Here is a 15,967-nt window from a genome sequence, read left to right as displayed (position 1 = left end):
CTAATTTGATTTTATTTCCTGCCTGCATGCGTGACCAGGACTTGGCTAAGAGGGTATTGGGAAGAGTACTAGCACTCTGTTCTGAGGGAGTACAAGCACTCTGTTTGGGGGAGTAGAAGTACTCGGTCTGGCGGTGTACTATTAACCCTGCGGGGAGAGTATTAGCACTCTGCGGAAGAGTACTAGCACTCCCTGTGGGAAGAGTATTATCACTCTGCAGAAGAGTACTAGCAATCCCTTGCGGTGGAGTAACAAAACTCTGTCAGGAGGAGTTGACCTACTCTCTCTCAAAGAGGGTCGATCTACTCTCGAAAAGAGAGTGAAATATGGGACAAGCAGCTACTCCCTCAAAGAGAGTGCCCGGCACTCCCTTAGTTTTTAGAGTGTATCCTATCTGCAGGCGCCATGGATGGATGGATGGATGGATGTTATGAGCGTCCCCTTTGGAACGGAGCGGTGTGTTGAGCAACCAAGCTCTTTCTATTATACTGTCTAATGTCTTACCTAGGTTAAAAAAGAAAAAAAAACACTATGAACTCCCACAACCAAATTTTCTGAACCCCTTTTGCGAACTTCTATTTTGTACGTCTCCGTTTTTTGTCGTTTCCCTACTTTTCTTCCACCAATCTTCCAATCGCCTCTTACTAATCTCTAGTGCGGAAATGTTTACTTTTCCACTGCTCTCGCTGAACCCAAGGGCTTCAAGGAGGCCAGTGGTGCCTAAATCGACTGCTGGGCAGAAGTCTTCACATTCTAATAAAACATGCTCCATAGTTTCTCTATCTTTACCGCAGCAAGCACATGCTTCTTCTTCCTTCTTATATCTCGCTTTATAGGTGCGTGTTCTAAGGCATCCCGATCTCGCTTCGAAAAGAAATGAGCTTCCCTTTGAGTTATCATAAGTTGTTTCTTTCCTGATTTCGTTTTTACCTATTAAGTATAGTTACCCATGGCAGGTTTCTTTTCCATTGCCACCGCCCATGAGATTATTTCAGCCTTTCTGACTTGCCGCTTGACGTTCTTTGTTGCTGTGTTGCTCACCCTACAGGCGGCATACTTGCTGGTAAGCTTCCTAGTTCTTTTCTTCCACTGGAATCAATGTTTCTCCCGTACAGATAGCTCAACACTCTCTCAGCCCATTTACTTTATTCCATACTCCTCAATCGTTCTTCATAATCAATTTTACTGTGAGCTTTCCTCACTTCAAAACTAGTCCAGTCCATATCACCCTGCACAGCTTCATTTGTATTCTTCCGACGCAGGGCGCGTCGGCGCGAGCGACACTGTCGGTGCGCAAGTTATGGTCAGCGCGTGGACATTTCCTTGGCGTGGCCACTGCTGCATATCTTCTTGTTCGCGAAGCACGCGTTGATGTTAGGCAGTGTGAAATGTCTCGCCGGGGCATGCGGTGATTTAAGGTTGGGGGAATGAGGGGACGCTCGACTGATGTTTTCCCCGCATGGCTCTCGCGTTTCCTGTATTACGGCTTCTCCCCGTAGCTAAGCGCCGGCGGCGGTGTTTTTCTGTTTTCAGCACGTTACGAGAGATGGCGCGAGTGTTGGACTGCTAATAAAACCCCTGAAACTTCGTAAAGTAGTGCCACGCTTTGAAGAATGCCGCCTCCTCCTCGCGCGCTCAGGCCGAGGCCTACGCCGCGTCGCTATTGGCCTAATAGCATCACGTGGGCCCTCGCACCGTCCATCAGCGCCATTTTTGCTCGAGAAGCGTCTACGGAGTGGCGAGGAGCACATGTTGGCGCAGTTGCTACGCTCGAGCAGTGTAGGCGGCGCCATGGTCGAGGAGGGAGCGTGAAAGAGAGGAGAAATGAGGAGCAGTGAAGGCGGAGGATGAGAGTGTCGCTACTTTACGAAGTTTAAGGGGTTTTAACTGCTAATGCTACCTAACAACGCGCCACCGTTCGCATGACTGCATAGGCGAACGACCAGGCCTTTAGTGTCCAGCACGCGGCTCCAGTCGGACTTCCTCGATTTGTCGCGCGCCCATCGGCACGTTTTGTGGATAGCAACTCGGCTAGCAGGCAGTGGTGTATTAAAGGTGCAATAAATGCCCTTGTGATTGTCAGCACTACTGTTTGGTCGTTCCTTTGTCCCAAGTTCACGGGTGAGACCCCACATATCTTAATTGACATTATACATGCTGCGCAAGTTCTGCGTGTTGTGACGTACAATGACTTTTATGTACTTTTAATTTTATGTGGACTATGCGTCAGCACGTTCCTGCTTTTTGCTTGCATTCTACTTTATTATTCCATCTCGTTCGACTGTGTGTTTGTTCGGGCCAGTCTATCTTTACTATGTATGCTCTTTTCCTAAGAGAGAAGGAGTAGTGGGCATATCACTCATGTTGCCAACCTCTTCTGGACACACATTAAAATGCGGACAGACAGACGGACGGACGGATAGACGGACGGATAGACAGATGGCTAGATAGACAGATTTCATTTCGCGTCAATAAAAGCCATCGCAGGGATCGTAGAATAACCGTCAGGTTGCAGTGCGTTTGTGAGCATGTGCCCACAAGGACTGAAGCGCCTCACGTGTATATACAGGGACATGTCAGTACGGGAGCTGCGTACACGCTATTGTCAGAACGAGGCTTCCTTAGTTCACAATGCGCTCCACGTGTAACGAAGAGCCAAATAAATATTGCACAGCAGGAAGACTCCTTTTATAGGTACGAATACAGGGAACATCAAAACGTTTGTTGTTGGAATTTTGGAATTTAGAAGCGTCCTGCGCTGTCTGTGTTTCTCTTTTTAATTGTGAAAACAATTAAGGCAACACGTAAACATGGCTGTTGGCCACCTGAGTAACCAAGCACGTTAAAGGACCTCGAGCGTACTGTGGAACGTTTCGGTGAGCGAGGGGGGGGGGGTGATCACAGAAAAGAAAGAAATATGGGCGCATGGGAAGGGAGGAGGGGAAACAAGAGATCTGTCGAAGCAAAGTTAAGCCACGTACTAACAAGAGCAAGCGAAGGCGGCATCAAATTTTCTCATGCTTACATGTCGGGACCGTTGATGGTGTTGAACTTGTCGATACATAAAGGCGGAAGATTGTACAACCCGATTTATTAATTTTGTAGGCCTGTAAAAAGAAAGTAATTGTCAATACTTGTGCAGCCATCAGGCTAACAACATCTACGAGTAACCCGCCCAGGGTGCAGAGCTCAGGGGGTTGCAGATGGACAGTGGAAGTGGATGGGGGGGAGGGTGAAATGGCAAATAATTATTCGTCAAAGAAGCGAGAAAGCGCCGGGCGCCTTTCCCTGAGTGGAACAGTGGCAGTATGCGTTGATTACAGAAAAAAAAAAAAGAAATAGAATGGAAATTTGTAGGAGAGGGCTCTCACCAAAGCTTAATGACATAAGATGGTTTGGAACATGGAGATAATATGAAATATACATTACAGGCGTCGCCCCTGAAAAGTACATAAAATGTTTCGCAGGTACACCCGCTCAGCGCTCGTTGTAACTGCTGTAGAAATACAGTAGAAAAACATTATAATGAAGCGCTTGATACGTCCAAACTCATTCGTTATACAGGTCGCTTCGTTGTAAAGGTCGCGCGCCGTACCGTTTGTAGTAGAGCAGTTTATGCAAGTCCAGCAAAAAAAAAGAAAAGCTTTATTTAACACCAACTGAAGAGATACCTTGTGAATTAACTCGCTAATTTTCTTCTGCACACTTCATCCAGCGAAATGTGCGACTGCGGGCGACGCCGCGGCATCTAGGTTCACGGCATGCTTAGCAGCGAAATCCCGGAGGGAAGCAAGGTACAGCTGCAGAGCGTCGAATGCCACTAGTACACCTGCCTTTTTTTTAAATTTCGGTTAGTCTACAGGCTCACTGCTGCCTGTGTCGACCTTCGCTTTCATCCCGTCCTCGATGGCTTCGAAAATAGGGCTCACCCTGGTGGCGCCACTGGCTAAGTGTTATGCGCTGCACGTGTCCACTAGTTAAGACACGCTGTTTAGGACGCCCGAGAAAAGTAACCGCTAGGCGTCGATAAAGGTATCGGAGAGGAGCGCCTGCCTCAACTTTCGCACACGTCGCACCTGCACAGTTGTATCTGCGCAATTGAAGCCTCATATTTGCATTCATTCTTCCTGTTTGTCTTATGCTAAAATATGCAGAAACAATTTTTCTTCATACCTTGATCTGAAAAATAATGTTCCGTTATTCTAGCAACAAAGAGGTGAAGGTTACTGCGGACGCAGCAGCGCACGTGGAAGCACGCGGTTGCAAAAGAACGGCTGGCGCATAACAAGCGAGAGAGAGAGAGAAAAGTAACTGTATTATTAGATATAAGAAAAGAACGAGTGCTTACTGTCCTTGTTAGGTGAACAGAGCTTCGAAATGTGCAAATTCACTCTGACGCCAGTTTACAGGCGGCCTGTGGTGACTGGGACGAGGACGGGGACGAGGGCGGGTAGAGGGGGGAGGACGATTCGTAACCGCGTTACACACTGGAGATTTCAAAGCTTGATGAAAGTTAGCACACGTGGCGCGCAATCTCTACGGAAAATCCCCGGACTGAAGTGTCCTTTGTCGGTGAAGTGAGCCACTGTCCATGACTGTCCACAAGAATCCTGTCCCTATATAAACGCAATGCTGCGGGCAAGTTCAAGCAAAGTGTTGCACGTGCCCTGCATGCCTCGACAAAAAAAAAAATTCAAGGACACATAAGCACTTCTTATGGGTTACGAATGCGAAAGCATTAATGTCCAATTGAACGCCGCTGAGCGGCCTTTCGAGTTATCAACTCCTCGCGGGCAAGCGAGCGTGTTGAGACGCTCGGCGCGCTTTGATTTGGCCTTACCGAGGTGCAGGTAGAACGCAGGTGAGAGCTTGCGAGGACAAGGAACGCGCGGGTAACACAGACTTCCGAGAGTGAGAGCGAGGGTGACGTGGCGTCGCGGCGATGCTTTCTCCCCCCACCAGACACATGGCGCGCTATAGCTGCAGCAGGTGTTCCCTTTCGCCCGCTCTGCTCCGTCGAGGCCCGAGCCAGCAAGCGCGAGCCATGCAGCGTCGCGAGCGCGTCTCGCGATGCTCGGAGAGGGTGAAGTCGACGACCAGGAGGTGGCCTCACGTCGACGATGCGATAATGACAGCGCCAGAGTAACTGAAGGGATAGACAGACAAAACACACCTTTGAGCTCTCAACTGCTGTCGCAGTGAAGAGGTCATGTTCTGCCGGAGAAATCGAGAAGCGCTGCTGTAGATTGCTAGGGGTGTGCGAATATAGTCAACTTGGGATCGCAAATACTGACAAACAGTTTATAGATAGCAGTGACCTTTTCAGCGACTATAAGCTGTGGCCGATTTCACCTGTTTCAAGAACTTGCTTGTATAAACTTGCTCAAAGCAAGTATCCCTCTCGCATCATTTCACCATCAAAAGACTTGCAAAGCACAGCTCATGGAAGCCATCGTAACAGTAGTGCCATGCCAATCGGATGGATGTCAACGTTCCTGCCCACCGGCGCAAGGGTATACGCAGAGACCGACGTGGTGACACATTTTCGTAAACAGGATTATATGTGTATTTTTTGCAAACCTTGACCCAACGTTTGTAGAACCGTTAAATGGGCCCTAATTCGTAAACATTACGAAAAAATTCTCGATAGCTTCAGGTATGCTGTACTAACGCGATAGCGTTAAGGGCCCGTGCCACAGAAAACCCCGCGCCCAGCGCCAACCTTCACTCCGGGAATAAGCGTTTAAGAACCACGCATACCCAACCACGCAGGCCCTTCGTGCAGCCCAAAGAAGTTACTGAAATAATTGAGTTTCTCAAAGTAAATGCACAAGAAAAATCGTAAAGTACGATTTACACACAACCTACAGACATTATAGCGTCGTATTGTAATCTGAACATGCGAGAAAACATAGTTATGTTACGCGGAAACTCAAGCACAAACCCCATTTAACGCGATAGCGTTTTTCAGCTGCCGTCCGAGGTCTGTCTCAGTTTGAGGTCTGTCTCACTGTGCTCGTTCGCTCGGTTACGCCGACGCTCGCCGCAACAACGGGCGCCCTAGAGCTGCTCTCTAAAAACACAATATGGTGTCAGTTTGACATGTAACATTTGCTAAACGTGCTAGAAATTGTGCCGCTAGACACTGCAAGCTCTGAACCCACGGTTAGCAGATAAAATATTGTACAATAAAATAACATGCCGTAAATGATTCCCTTCACGATACAAACTGTCCTTATAGTACAATATAATTGCTATTACTTATAACCGGAAACAGTTATTACCCGCCCGAGACCTCTCTGTGTAGTGCAGATGCGCACGCAGGAACATCGAATGAAAGGTGCTTGCTCGCAGGGGTTCAAGCTTTCGAGCTTTCTCTTCAAGGCTAAATTATTATTTTTCTTTTCTGCGGGAGATGTAAGATGGCGGCACACGTACTGCACATCTACAAGAATCAAAACATAAGAAAGAACACGCACAGGGCAAGCACTTCTCTGTACTGGCGTAGTGCGTCAGCTATCGCTTCTCTGACAGGCGCCGGTGAGGTATACATCCCGCCAAAGAGAATGGGGCGATTCAGCTAAACACGGTGGCGTCGCGTTGCGGACGTGTCAGAGGTGCCGGCTGAGAACGGAGCTCTCTTCGTCCACCCGCTCGCGCTTCGATGCGGTGGCCTGTTGGGCCTCCAAGCACGTATTGCACATGGAACGGGCGTGGTCTCACGTTATAATTCTTCACAACGAAGGCACAAACCGCCGTAACCACACTGTGGCGGGGGAACCAGCGCGCCGCGCTTTTGTCTTTCTTCCCGACGAGCTGTTGGCTTAATTCGCAAGACAAGGAGGACCACGCAACTGACTATATATATATCAATATATATATATCCCTTCACTGCGCCGTCAACAACGCCGTAAATGAAGCTCTGCTTTTAGTCGCAGTTTTTATTCAGCTCTTTCTTCACGCTGCAGCCTTTACATATACTTCCACGCCGTAGTTTTCAGCTCTGATTTCATGCCACCGCCGCTCAGCACAGCGTAAATGGGACGTCTGTTCCGTAATTACCGAAAAACAAAATAAACAAAGGCGGACAGTATACGACGACGAAAACGGAGTCATGTTAACAAGCGTCATTCGTGCACCGGCGTTGCACTTTCGGTGAGCTTTATCTTCTGTGCACTACGAACGATTCAATTTGCTGTTTTTATTTTTTTTTATTTTTGCGACTTTATTGCTGAATTTAGCGCTTGCTGCAGTTTCGGGCATTGAATGCCGCACGGATTAGCGCTGCGCTGCGTGAACACCTCGTGCCGTATATTTCGGCAGGAGTTAAATAACCATGGGAACCCGTGTTTCAGCTCCTGTCCCACCATTTCCAGGAATTATTGAGCTCATTGTACGAAACAGCTCATAAATGATATTCCAGTCGTCGATCACGCTGACGTCGCTAATTATGTTGAAAAGTTTTTCTTTATACATTAGCCTATTAAATGACCCGCCATTCATGCTTTTTGGAACGGAGAAACCATTTCCTAGAGTTTTAGTAACGAACACGTACAACCATTCAGCGTTCTGACCCTCAAGCCATCCCTATACACGCGGAAGCACAACGTTGAGCGTGTGTGTGCAATTTTTAGCCGCGACAGAGTGAGGAAACAGAAACAGACGATACATTTCGCGGTCAGTCTCGCTTAATTACGGAAATGGGAAACGAGCGAGGGTTGGACATTTTCTTTTAATTTTATTCCTTTTTTAAAGCAATTTGTTAAAGGCAACAGCCTTAATTGTGGCTCATAATCCCGATGGTCTGGAAAACGCGGCGTGCGGTACAGAAAGCCACTTGAGCTTGCCTCGCGCAGACATACAGTCGTGCCACTTCTCGCACTTTCGTCGTCGTCTTCTTCCACAGCTGGCTCTGCATGATGCCGCTCATCACGCAAAATAAATTCGAAGTTAATTAGATAGAGTTAATTCGGGCACTCGAGCCCACAACCTTCGGTGGGAGTCAAACCGTTCAGTTTATGTGGGAGTCGAACCCACGATCTTTGTTCTTAAGGCGGAGTGTATTAAGGCACAATTAATTAATATGGAGTTAATTAAGGCACTCGAACCCACGACCGTCGGTGAGAGAAAACAAGTAATAAAAAGTATCAACGCGTTCGAATGAGAATGTCATGTAATTTAATGAATGTCGCTTGTGCGCGCAGGCTTTCGCCTTCACCCTCTTCGGCATATGCCAAAGTGACTGTCAATTTTATTTTTTCTCTATGATTTATGGGGAGTAGCCGGGAGCTTCTGCTTTCAACCTCCAGTTAGGCCCCATTTAACTCTACTGCTTACAGGATACCAACATGGTATGCTTTCGTCGATCTAGCATAGTGCAATATGGATCCAGTATCTAAAATGATCTTACTCCCGTGTGCTAAAGTCCCGAATCCCCACCTCCAACTTCAAATTACAGTTGTTGTTTTTTCTTAGCTAGCGACGCGGTCGTTCTTGTTTTTACTTGAGGATATTGCATGCTTAGATATACATGAACAACAAAGAACTGAAACTGCGATGCCAAGTTTGAGACGTGATGAACGTTTGCTAGTTTACACGCAGGTGTGGTACTTCGTGGTACTGTTGCCTAGCGACAACCGCGCTCGTCCAAGAAGCGCAGGTGTAGTGTAGTGCTTGGTACTACACCACAGTGTGGCGCGCGATAGTCAAATTAGCAAAGCTATCTGACGTGTATATATATATATATATATATATATATATATATATATATATATATATATATATATATATATATATATATATATATATATATATATGTATATATTTGTGTATTCTGACGAAGGCCGTGCCACGGCCGAAACGTTAAAACATTAAAAATGCAATTTTCGTAAGTGTGCTCCTTCGTTTATTCAACTACCTATGCACCGGACCTACAGAACTTTTCCTTGAATTATATATATATATAACATCGCCAAGCAACCCAATATTTATTACTATACGCGCGTTGAGTAAGTATATATATGCTCTGCCATTGACGACATGCAGGGACATTGTGATTGCGCAACTCCTACGTTGAATTCCGGCGCACTCGCATCGACTGGCCAAGCCTCAAATTGTACACAACATCGAGAATCGCCAACCTATATGCTTCGTGCTAGACAAGTGCGATCTCGGCTCCGAGGCGACGGCAGTGGGATGGGGCGTCAGCTGTACTCTAGAGCTCGACGCGATAATTTGGACAGGAAATTCGTTCCATTACAGTGCGATAATACGACTTCGTGGCTATTCACCTCAGCCGGATTTGCAATCAAGGCAAGATTGGAACACGTACCAGAAACAAAAAGAAAAAGCGGCAGATCCTGTGGGAATTGATGTTATGCGAAGCACTGCGCGGGAAGCCTACCAAGTTACCGAAACGACCATGAGAATAACGAGACGTAGGTAGCTGTTTCATGACCTACATGACCTGCATGTCATGACATTCATGTCATGACCTATTCATGTCACGATCTTTCTTAACAAAACGTCGTTTTATGCATTCAAGCACAAAAGTAACTGAAACGCCAATGCATTTCTCCGCAAAGTTCGGAAATTATTACCTCGGAACTGGTGTCATCCTGACAATTCGTTCTGAGTGGATCCGTCTTTCGAATTCCATCGCTATAATTTGTAAAATGCAATATGGGCCATAAGATAATTAGTTAAAAAGCTAATTCATGAATTTTTGTTAATTATTAGAATATGCATTTCAATTTTTTGTTGTTGTGCAAGTAGTGTCCGCCGCTTCGAGTAGACCACCTCTTGAACTAGAACTGTGCTATCTGACACAGGAAACCTTTAAGAATTTTTAAAGTGTTCGCTGAAGCACCCTGTATAAGTATGGGAGCAAAACTTTGGAGACCAATGCATGGTACTGCGAAACTCTTCTTTTTTCGCATCCTGTGCTGGCGGCCGAAATCAAACGATACAGCCTACGTGCACGTGTTGGACCAACGCAATGTATTGAAGCAATTAGAAATGTAAATTTTTTTTTGCTCCTGCCGTGGTTTCCAAACTTTTGCTCGCACGTGTATTTGTGCATGTGCGTGCGTATATGTACGGGTGATTCACGCGAGTGGAATGCGGGAACTATCCAAAAACGTTTAGGCGACGTTTTCAGATGGCATTCTTGGTTTTATAAAAAAAAAATATGTTGCAAGCAGCGAGAAAAAATACGCAGACAAAGGGCAGAGCTAGGAAGCAGTCCGGACAAGCGCATGTATACACCGACTCGTCCAACTTTCGATACTTCGGAACGGAGCCTTGGCTTGTCTTCCGGTTTGGCACCTTCGGACGACTGGTCGAGTAAATGTATCGACTTGACAATCGCGAGTGAAGCACCAATCCACCGTCCTTCAACCCAAGCAAAGTATACGTGCAAGTGCTGTTCCAATGCTCCTCAAGACGTCACCGGCACGAATAATAGCCGTTGATCCCAGTTTAATAGCTTGAATACTTCTTCCAAGCACGCCGTGAATATATATATATATATATATATATATATATATATATATATATATATATATCGTTTCTTAAATTCGTGAATTTTAGATGTTTTAGATTTAATGGTAGTGTGTTACAGAAAGCGACGGTAAAAAAATAGACGTTCTGTTTACCAAAATTAGCATGCATTTTGGGTTATGTAAGTGTTCACCCAGCAAGTAACGCAGTAGTTAATGAGTGAATGATTGAATGAAAAGTATAAGGATAGTAATGCTTGATGGTTAAATATGTTTTGTGTGTTTAGAAGCACCCTGGTCCCGTAGGTAATCTTTTGTTTTACTTTAGCTATTTGTTCAATAAATTTAAGATTTCTGTCAAGTTCTGCACCAACATAATTACAGGAAAAACTTGCAGGCATAGGACTGACGCCAAGAAAAATTTTGTTTTCGATGGGTTTATCTGCCGCTAGTTTGTAAGGCACCACTCCAGTAGGCTGTACATATCGTCATTCAGGTTAGATATTAGAGTTGTACGACGTTTATCAGAGTTGATGTATCGCCTGCATAACTATACATTTCGAAGAAGAAAGGCAGTTAGGCAAGTCATTGACTTATATTAAAAATAAAAGCGGACTCAATATCGAACCCTGTGGCACGCCCGTATTAGTGAACGTAATTTTAGAATAAACGCCTGAAATGGTTATTACCTGCATTCTGTCTGTTAAGTAATTTTCTACTGACAGTGGTGCTGAGCCGGCAATTCCTAACGAATAAAGTTTATGAAGTAATATATTATGATTGATTTTTTTCAAACGCTTTCGTTAAGTCCACAAACACAGAAGCTACATAATTACCCTCACCGGTAGCGAATTTTAGTTGATCGATTTGCGCAACAAGAGGAAGCTCGGTCGAGTAACCCGGGCGAAAGCCGTATTGGAATGGCGAGAGAACGTTTAATTTTGTAAGGTAATTAGTTAAGCGTTTTTCAATAAGCTTTTAATTAGTTTGCCAAAGAAAGGGGTGATAATTGGAGAATAAAGGGCGGTCACCTTCCTTAAAAATTGCAGTGATCTATTAAAACTCATTATCTGACATAGAGAACGCTGGCATATTCTGCTACAAACCTTTTGAAGATATCGAACACTATCGCCTAAGGCGAGTATCTTTCCACGACTTGTTTGCAATACGTATCATGGTTTGTCGCAGGCGCTTTGTTTTGAGATTGCAATTTGTGTCAACGTACGTGTAACACGCATCACCGCGACTCATGCTTTTTTCACATCTTCGGTGATCGATTGTTCGTACTCTCTGCATATACAGTTTAGCTAGGCGTGCCGCTTACGACCGCAGACTGGATGTGAACAAAGCAAACTTTACAGGGTGTTCGCCAAAGAGTTTTACACCATCATTTATTCCCTATATTCCGCAGGACTTCCGAACATGTAAGGTATTGGAAAACAAGATAAAGAGTCATCACAAATGGAGCAATCACAATGTGCTGTTTACCTTAGCACAGCACGGAGATGACAGAGATGCGACACAGAGTACTGACCAGTAGGTCGTGCTACCGACGGGCAGTTTTCATTGCTTTAGCGGAGTTAATTTTAAAGGCTGGCAACGGCGAGCAGCAACTTCCGCCAGTCGTGAAATCCGGTGTGGCTTCCTTTTTCAAGCTGTTTTGTTTTCGCGGCAACGTTGATTTATTTGTTCCTCTTGTAACCACCTGTTGATATAACAAGATCGAGTGCCTGAACATCACGTTTAGATGCTTTATTCGGAGTTGGTGAACGCTAAAGATGACTCTGAGGAAGAAATTTACGACGTGAGTATGAGGTCGGCAGCTCTGTGTTCTCCACGAAGTGTACCTGTACCGTGCGTCAAGGGCAGGTGTGCTTTCCTGCAGCTGTTTGCAAAGTTGGTTCCCGTTGAGTATCCTCGTTGAACGAGCATTTCGTGTTCGGCACCCGCCATGAAAGTTCGCGCAGCGAAACTTTGATGGCGTACTTTCATGAATTGCGCGAACGTGCGCAATTGGTGCGGGACAGAGCTGGAGTTATCCATTTGTATACTTTGATATTGCGACGTCAACGACGGCAGCTGACATGTTTACCTCATGTCAACTCCGCACTTTATCTGCTGGCGGCTGCTGTCGTATCGGAAAATGCACTGGCGACGAACGTAGGACCACTTTCCCAAATAGTCGCCGGCATACCCACCTTGCCCCGTTGCATTTTTCAGAGCTATTCGCAACTTTCACGGCCTATAGGGGGCGCCACCTTAAATCCAACATGGCTGTCCGAGAGATTAAGAACTAGAGCAGTCGGTGCAGTGCTGCGGTCGTCTTGCTCAGTGGCATGTTGTTTCGCGTCGTCATGTTTAAATCTCTCTTCAATTTACACGCCCGCTGTCGTTAGCCTGCGTAGTGGCTCATATTGGGCGAGCAGAACGCTGGATTCGAAGCCTGCATGAAGGCGAGGAAGTCCTAAACACTGGTGATCTTGTGTGTTGCGGCATAAAAGCGTGCACGTCGACGTCCGTGACTGTTGAAAGCCTTTGCATACAAACTTCGCGGCTTCGAAGCAAACCACACGAGCTGTGGTTTCAGTTTTGCCGCGACGGTGTTATTAATTGAAGTGAGCGTGCTTTCTATTTGCTATTCTATTAATTTGACCTCTTTGAACGGGTACCATGAACTTTTATACGGTGTGGTGCTCTCTGCAAGTTGTTACTTAGACCGCTTGAATAAGCCGCCGTGCCGAGAAAAAAGAAAGCTTCCTGGTGTCGCGCGACCGAAGTCCTTTACATCGACGGCGTGAAAAGCAGCGTTTTGTATGCGAAAATTTGTCTAGTTATGCCTGCCTGTGTTCGCAAAGCTGGATGTTGAACACGAGAAGTAAACAAAAAACCATATCTGACCACTTTTGCGAGCTAATACGATTACCATTCACCCTTGTAATTTGGTTATTGCGCTTTATGCGTGCTGTGCAAGCTACACTCTTGCGGTAGTTTTACATCCTGCGTGAGTCCTACCGCGTCTTGAGCAATACATAGCCGATATTTACGGGTCCGCGGCAATGCTCGCTTCATTCTTCCAGTTATCTTTATAAAATAATATGCACGCAGATCAGCTGGGGTTTCGCGACGCGAACGCTGCACAGTAGTTTAACGTTTGTTGGACTGGGATTTGTTACCTTACGAGTGCAGTCATGCGCGCCTGTGCACACGTTACAGCCGCGCATCGAAGTGGCAGACGAGGTACGAATTCCAGGTCCCTCTACGCCTGCGTCACTTTGCTTCGATGCACAAATGAGAAACTAATCTCTGTATTCCAAAATGGCGGAATGTCAAGCCGGCGTTGCAGAGCACGAATGCATGAACGAGAACAAGAAATTTTGAAGCAGGTACAAGGCTTCACGGAGAATGTTTGCGCTCCAACGTAGCCGCAAAGGCGTGAGTGGCAAGAACGCAAGCATCAATCACCCTACAACACATTTTAGTTGCGCATTATTTCTTTCCCTGCACGTAATATAGAGCTATCTCTGTGTCTTTATGGAGGTGCGTCTATTCGCGATTTCAAGTGCTCGGAATCGTCACTCATCTGTCGTATTCCAAAAAAAGTCCTCCGGCATGAAGTGCGCACTGCAAACCTTCATCGCTTCTGTGACAGCTTTGCCAATCCGCAGCTTAATAATCAATTTCTTCCTCATGGACGCAGCCGGTGGGAATGAGTGAAGGCTCACCTCACCGCATAACTACCTCTCGGCACCCATTGCGGCACGCAGCAAATACGGTTACTTCTATGTTTGCTCATTCTGAGCATGTTAAGTGTCCTTCAGTATCCCACGGGAGCTTTGAACGCGTTAAAACATCAACCAAAAGTGAAGGAAAAGCGTACACAACACGAATACGCCACCCGAACGGGCGGCAGCCAGCGGCGAGTATAATCTTTCGATTGTTTCCGGCCGCTGCCGCACGACGGCGCCACCGTACGTGAAAGTTGCGAATACTCGTTTGCGGTTCTGAATAGGCTCTAGGCAGGTTGTGTGCACGCTTATCAAAAAAGTGTAGGCACTGGATAAACTTAACACTCGTATCGCCCTAACAGCCCGCTTATTCGTTCAGCTATGGGCTTTGCTTCCGATTGTGGCAACGGTATGGCTGAAGAAGAAACGCAATCACCCATGCCGTGGAAAAGTTTCGCTGCGCTGTGCACTATCTTTTGTATGCTTGGATCGTGCTGGAAAATACCCATTCCGGAAGGGTCGCGTGCCCCAGTCTTACCAGCGTGCAATATTGCTCACCGATCTGTAGGGTATACTTTATTGTCTACCGTTGCAGTACGACCTACAAAATGGTGAGTTTTGCAGGGTCATTCAGGTTCGCTTTTAGCATGTCTGCAGAAAGCGTGAAAGTGTCATTTCGGCCGACATTAATCGTTTTTGGCAACAATTAGCTTAATGCCCCGTAATTACTTTAACGTGGCGATTGTAACGCCTGCCGCAACGGCGCCCTCACTTTCCGTTTCTGTTAGATCCCGGTAGTTCGTGCCCAGTCAGCAGCGAAAGCGATTTGTTTGTTTGTGCGTGCGTGCGTGCCTGCCAGTTGTCGGCGCAGGCGCTCCGTTCCCGAAGCCGGTGTCTGTGACTCACGCTTCTCGAGTCGCGTACACGCTGTCATATCGCGCAACGCACAAAGAAAAACAAAACAAAAAAACAGCACGCCAAGACTGAGAAGAAGCCGCGTTAGCGACGCGTGTGCCAGTTCCAGCCGTTAACGGCGGAGAGCGGATGAGGGGAGAGGCGATTGCCGCGGTACCACGTGACGCGATTTCTACATAACGACCCAGCGGGTGTCTGGGCGGCTGCTTTGCGCGACTCGGAATCACATTCGCGGGATCGTGTTGTCATGGAGGTGAACGGAGACGTCGAACGGGATGAACGAACCGTCAGTGAAGTTTTCCTGAGGCTGAGTGATGTTAGCCACAAGTCGTCTGTGAGTTTTGTTTTCCACCTGCAGGAATTTATCGCAGTGATCTTGTCTGGCAAGTTCTCAGTATCACTGAGCCCGTCCAGCACAGGTGGCAGAGCTCAGGATGGCATGACAGTTGACCTGATGATATCCTTTCATTTCTTTTTCATGGAAAAGGAAAATTTGACGTGGGCGATCCTTTTGTTTCATATTGAGATTCTGCTGCAACAATTAAGGATTTGTATTATATTGCTTTTGTCTCTGTTAAGGATGTCACTGTTCAATGTGATAAACCTTGCAAACTCTGCACTGTCATTTAAATTATGCAAGCATTTGCCTGCAGGTCCATTCTGCCAACTCCACATTTTATCGGCGTTCCTACCACTTAAGATAGTCTGAAATTTTTTGTCCAACCAATGCGTTAAATATAGCATATTTGAAACAAAAGGTGGCACAGTTGGATCTTAAGATAAGATAGTATTTGCGAGCACATGTGTCTAAATCATATCCTGTCATTT

At 46.3% G+C, this 15,967-nt stretch overlaps 1 protein-coding gene across 5 annotated transcripts in view; it reads left to right on the top strand.

Annotated features, from left to right (window-relative positions):
- Nucleotides 1-15,967, top strand: part of LOC126536383 (proton-coupled amino acid transporter 1) — a 110,952-nt gene that overhangs the window by 58,561 nt on the left and 36,424 nt on the right. The window contains exon 1 of one of the 5 annotated variants that reach the window (XM_050183318.2): nt 12,127-12,303. The exons of 2 other annotated variants lie outside the window; for them this stretch is intronic. In XM_050183318.2, the coding sequence (XP_050039275.1) occupies nt 12,247-12,303 (57 nt within the window). In that variant the 5' untranslated portion in view covers nt 12,127-12,246. Of the gene's footprint in view, nt 1-12,126; nt 12,304-14,816; nt 14,836-15,085; nt 15,474-15,967 lie in introns of those variants that run through there. 2 more of the 5 variants (XM_055073968.1, XM_050183317.3) reach the window with 2 other exon arrangements.

Source organism: Dermacentor andersoni, chromosome 4 (genome assembly GCF_023375885.2).
Source record: "Dermacentor andersoni chromosome 4, qqDerAnde1_hic_scaffold, whole genome shotgun sequence".
Classification (NCBI taxonomy): domain Eukaryota; kingdom Metazoa; phylum Arthropoda; class Arachnida; order Ixodida; family Ixodidae; genus Dermacentor; species Dermacentor andersoni.
The sequence above is the reverse complement of the archived record's forward strand: the minus strand, read 5'-3'. Positions and strand labels throughout refer to the sequence as shown.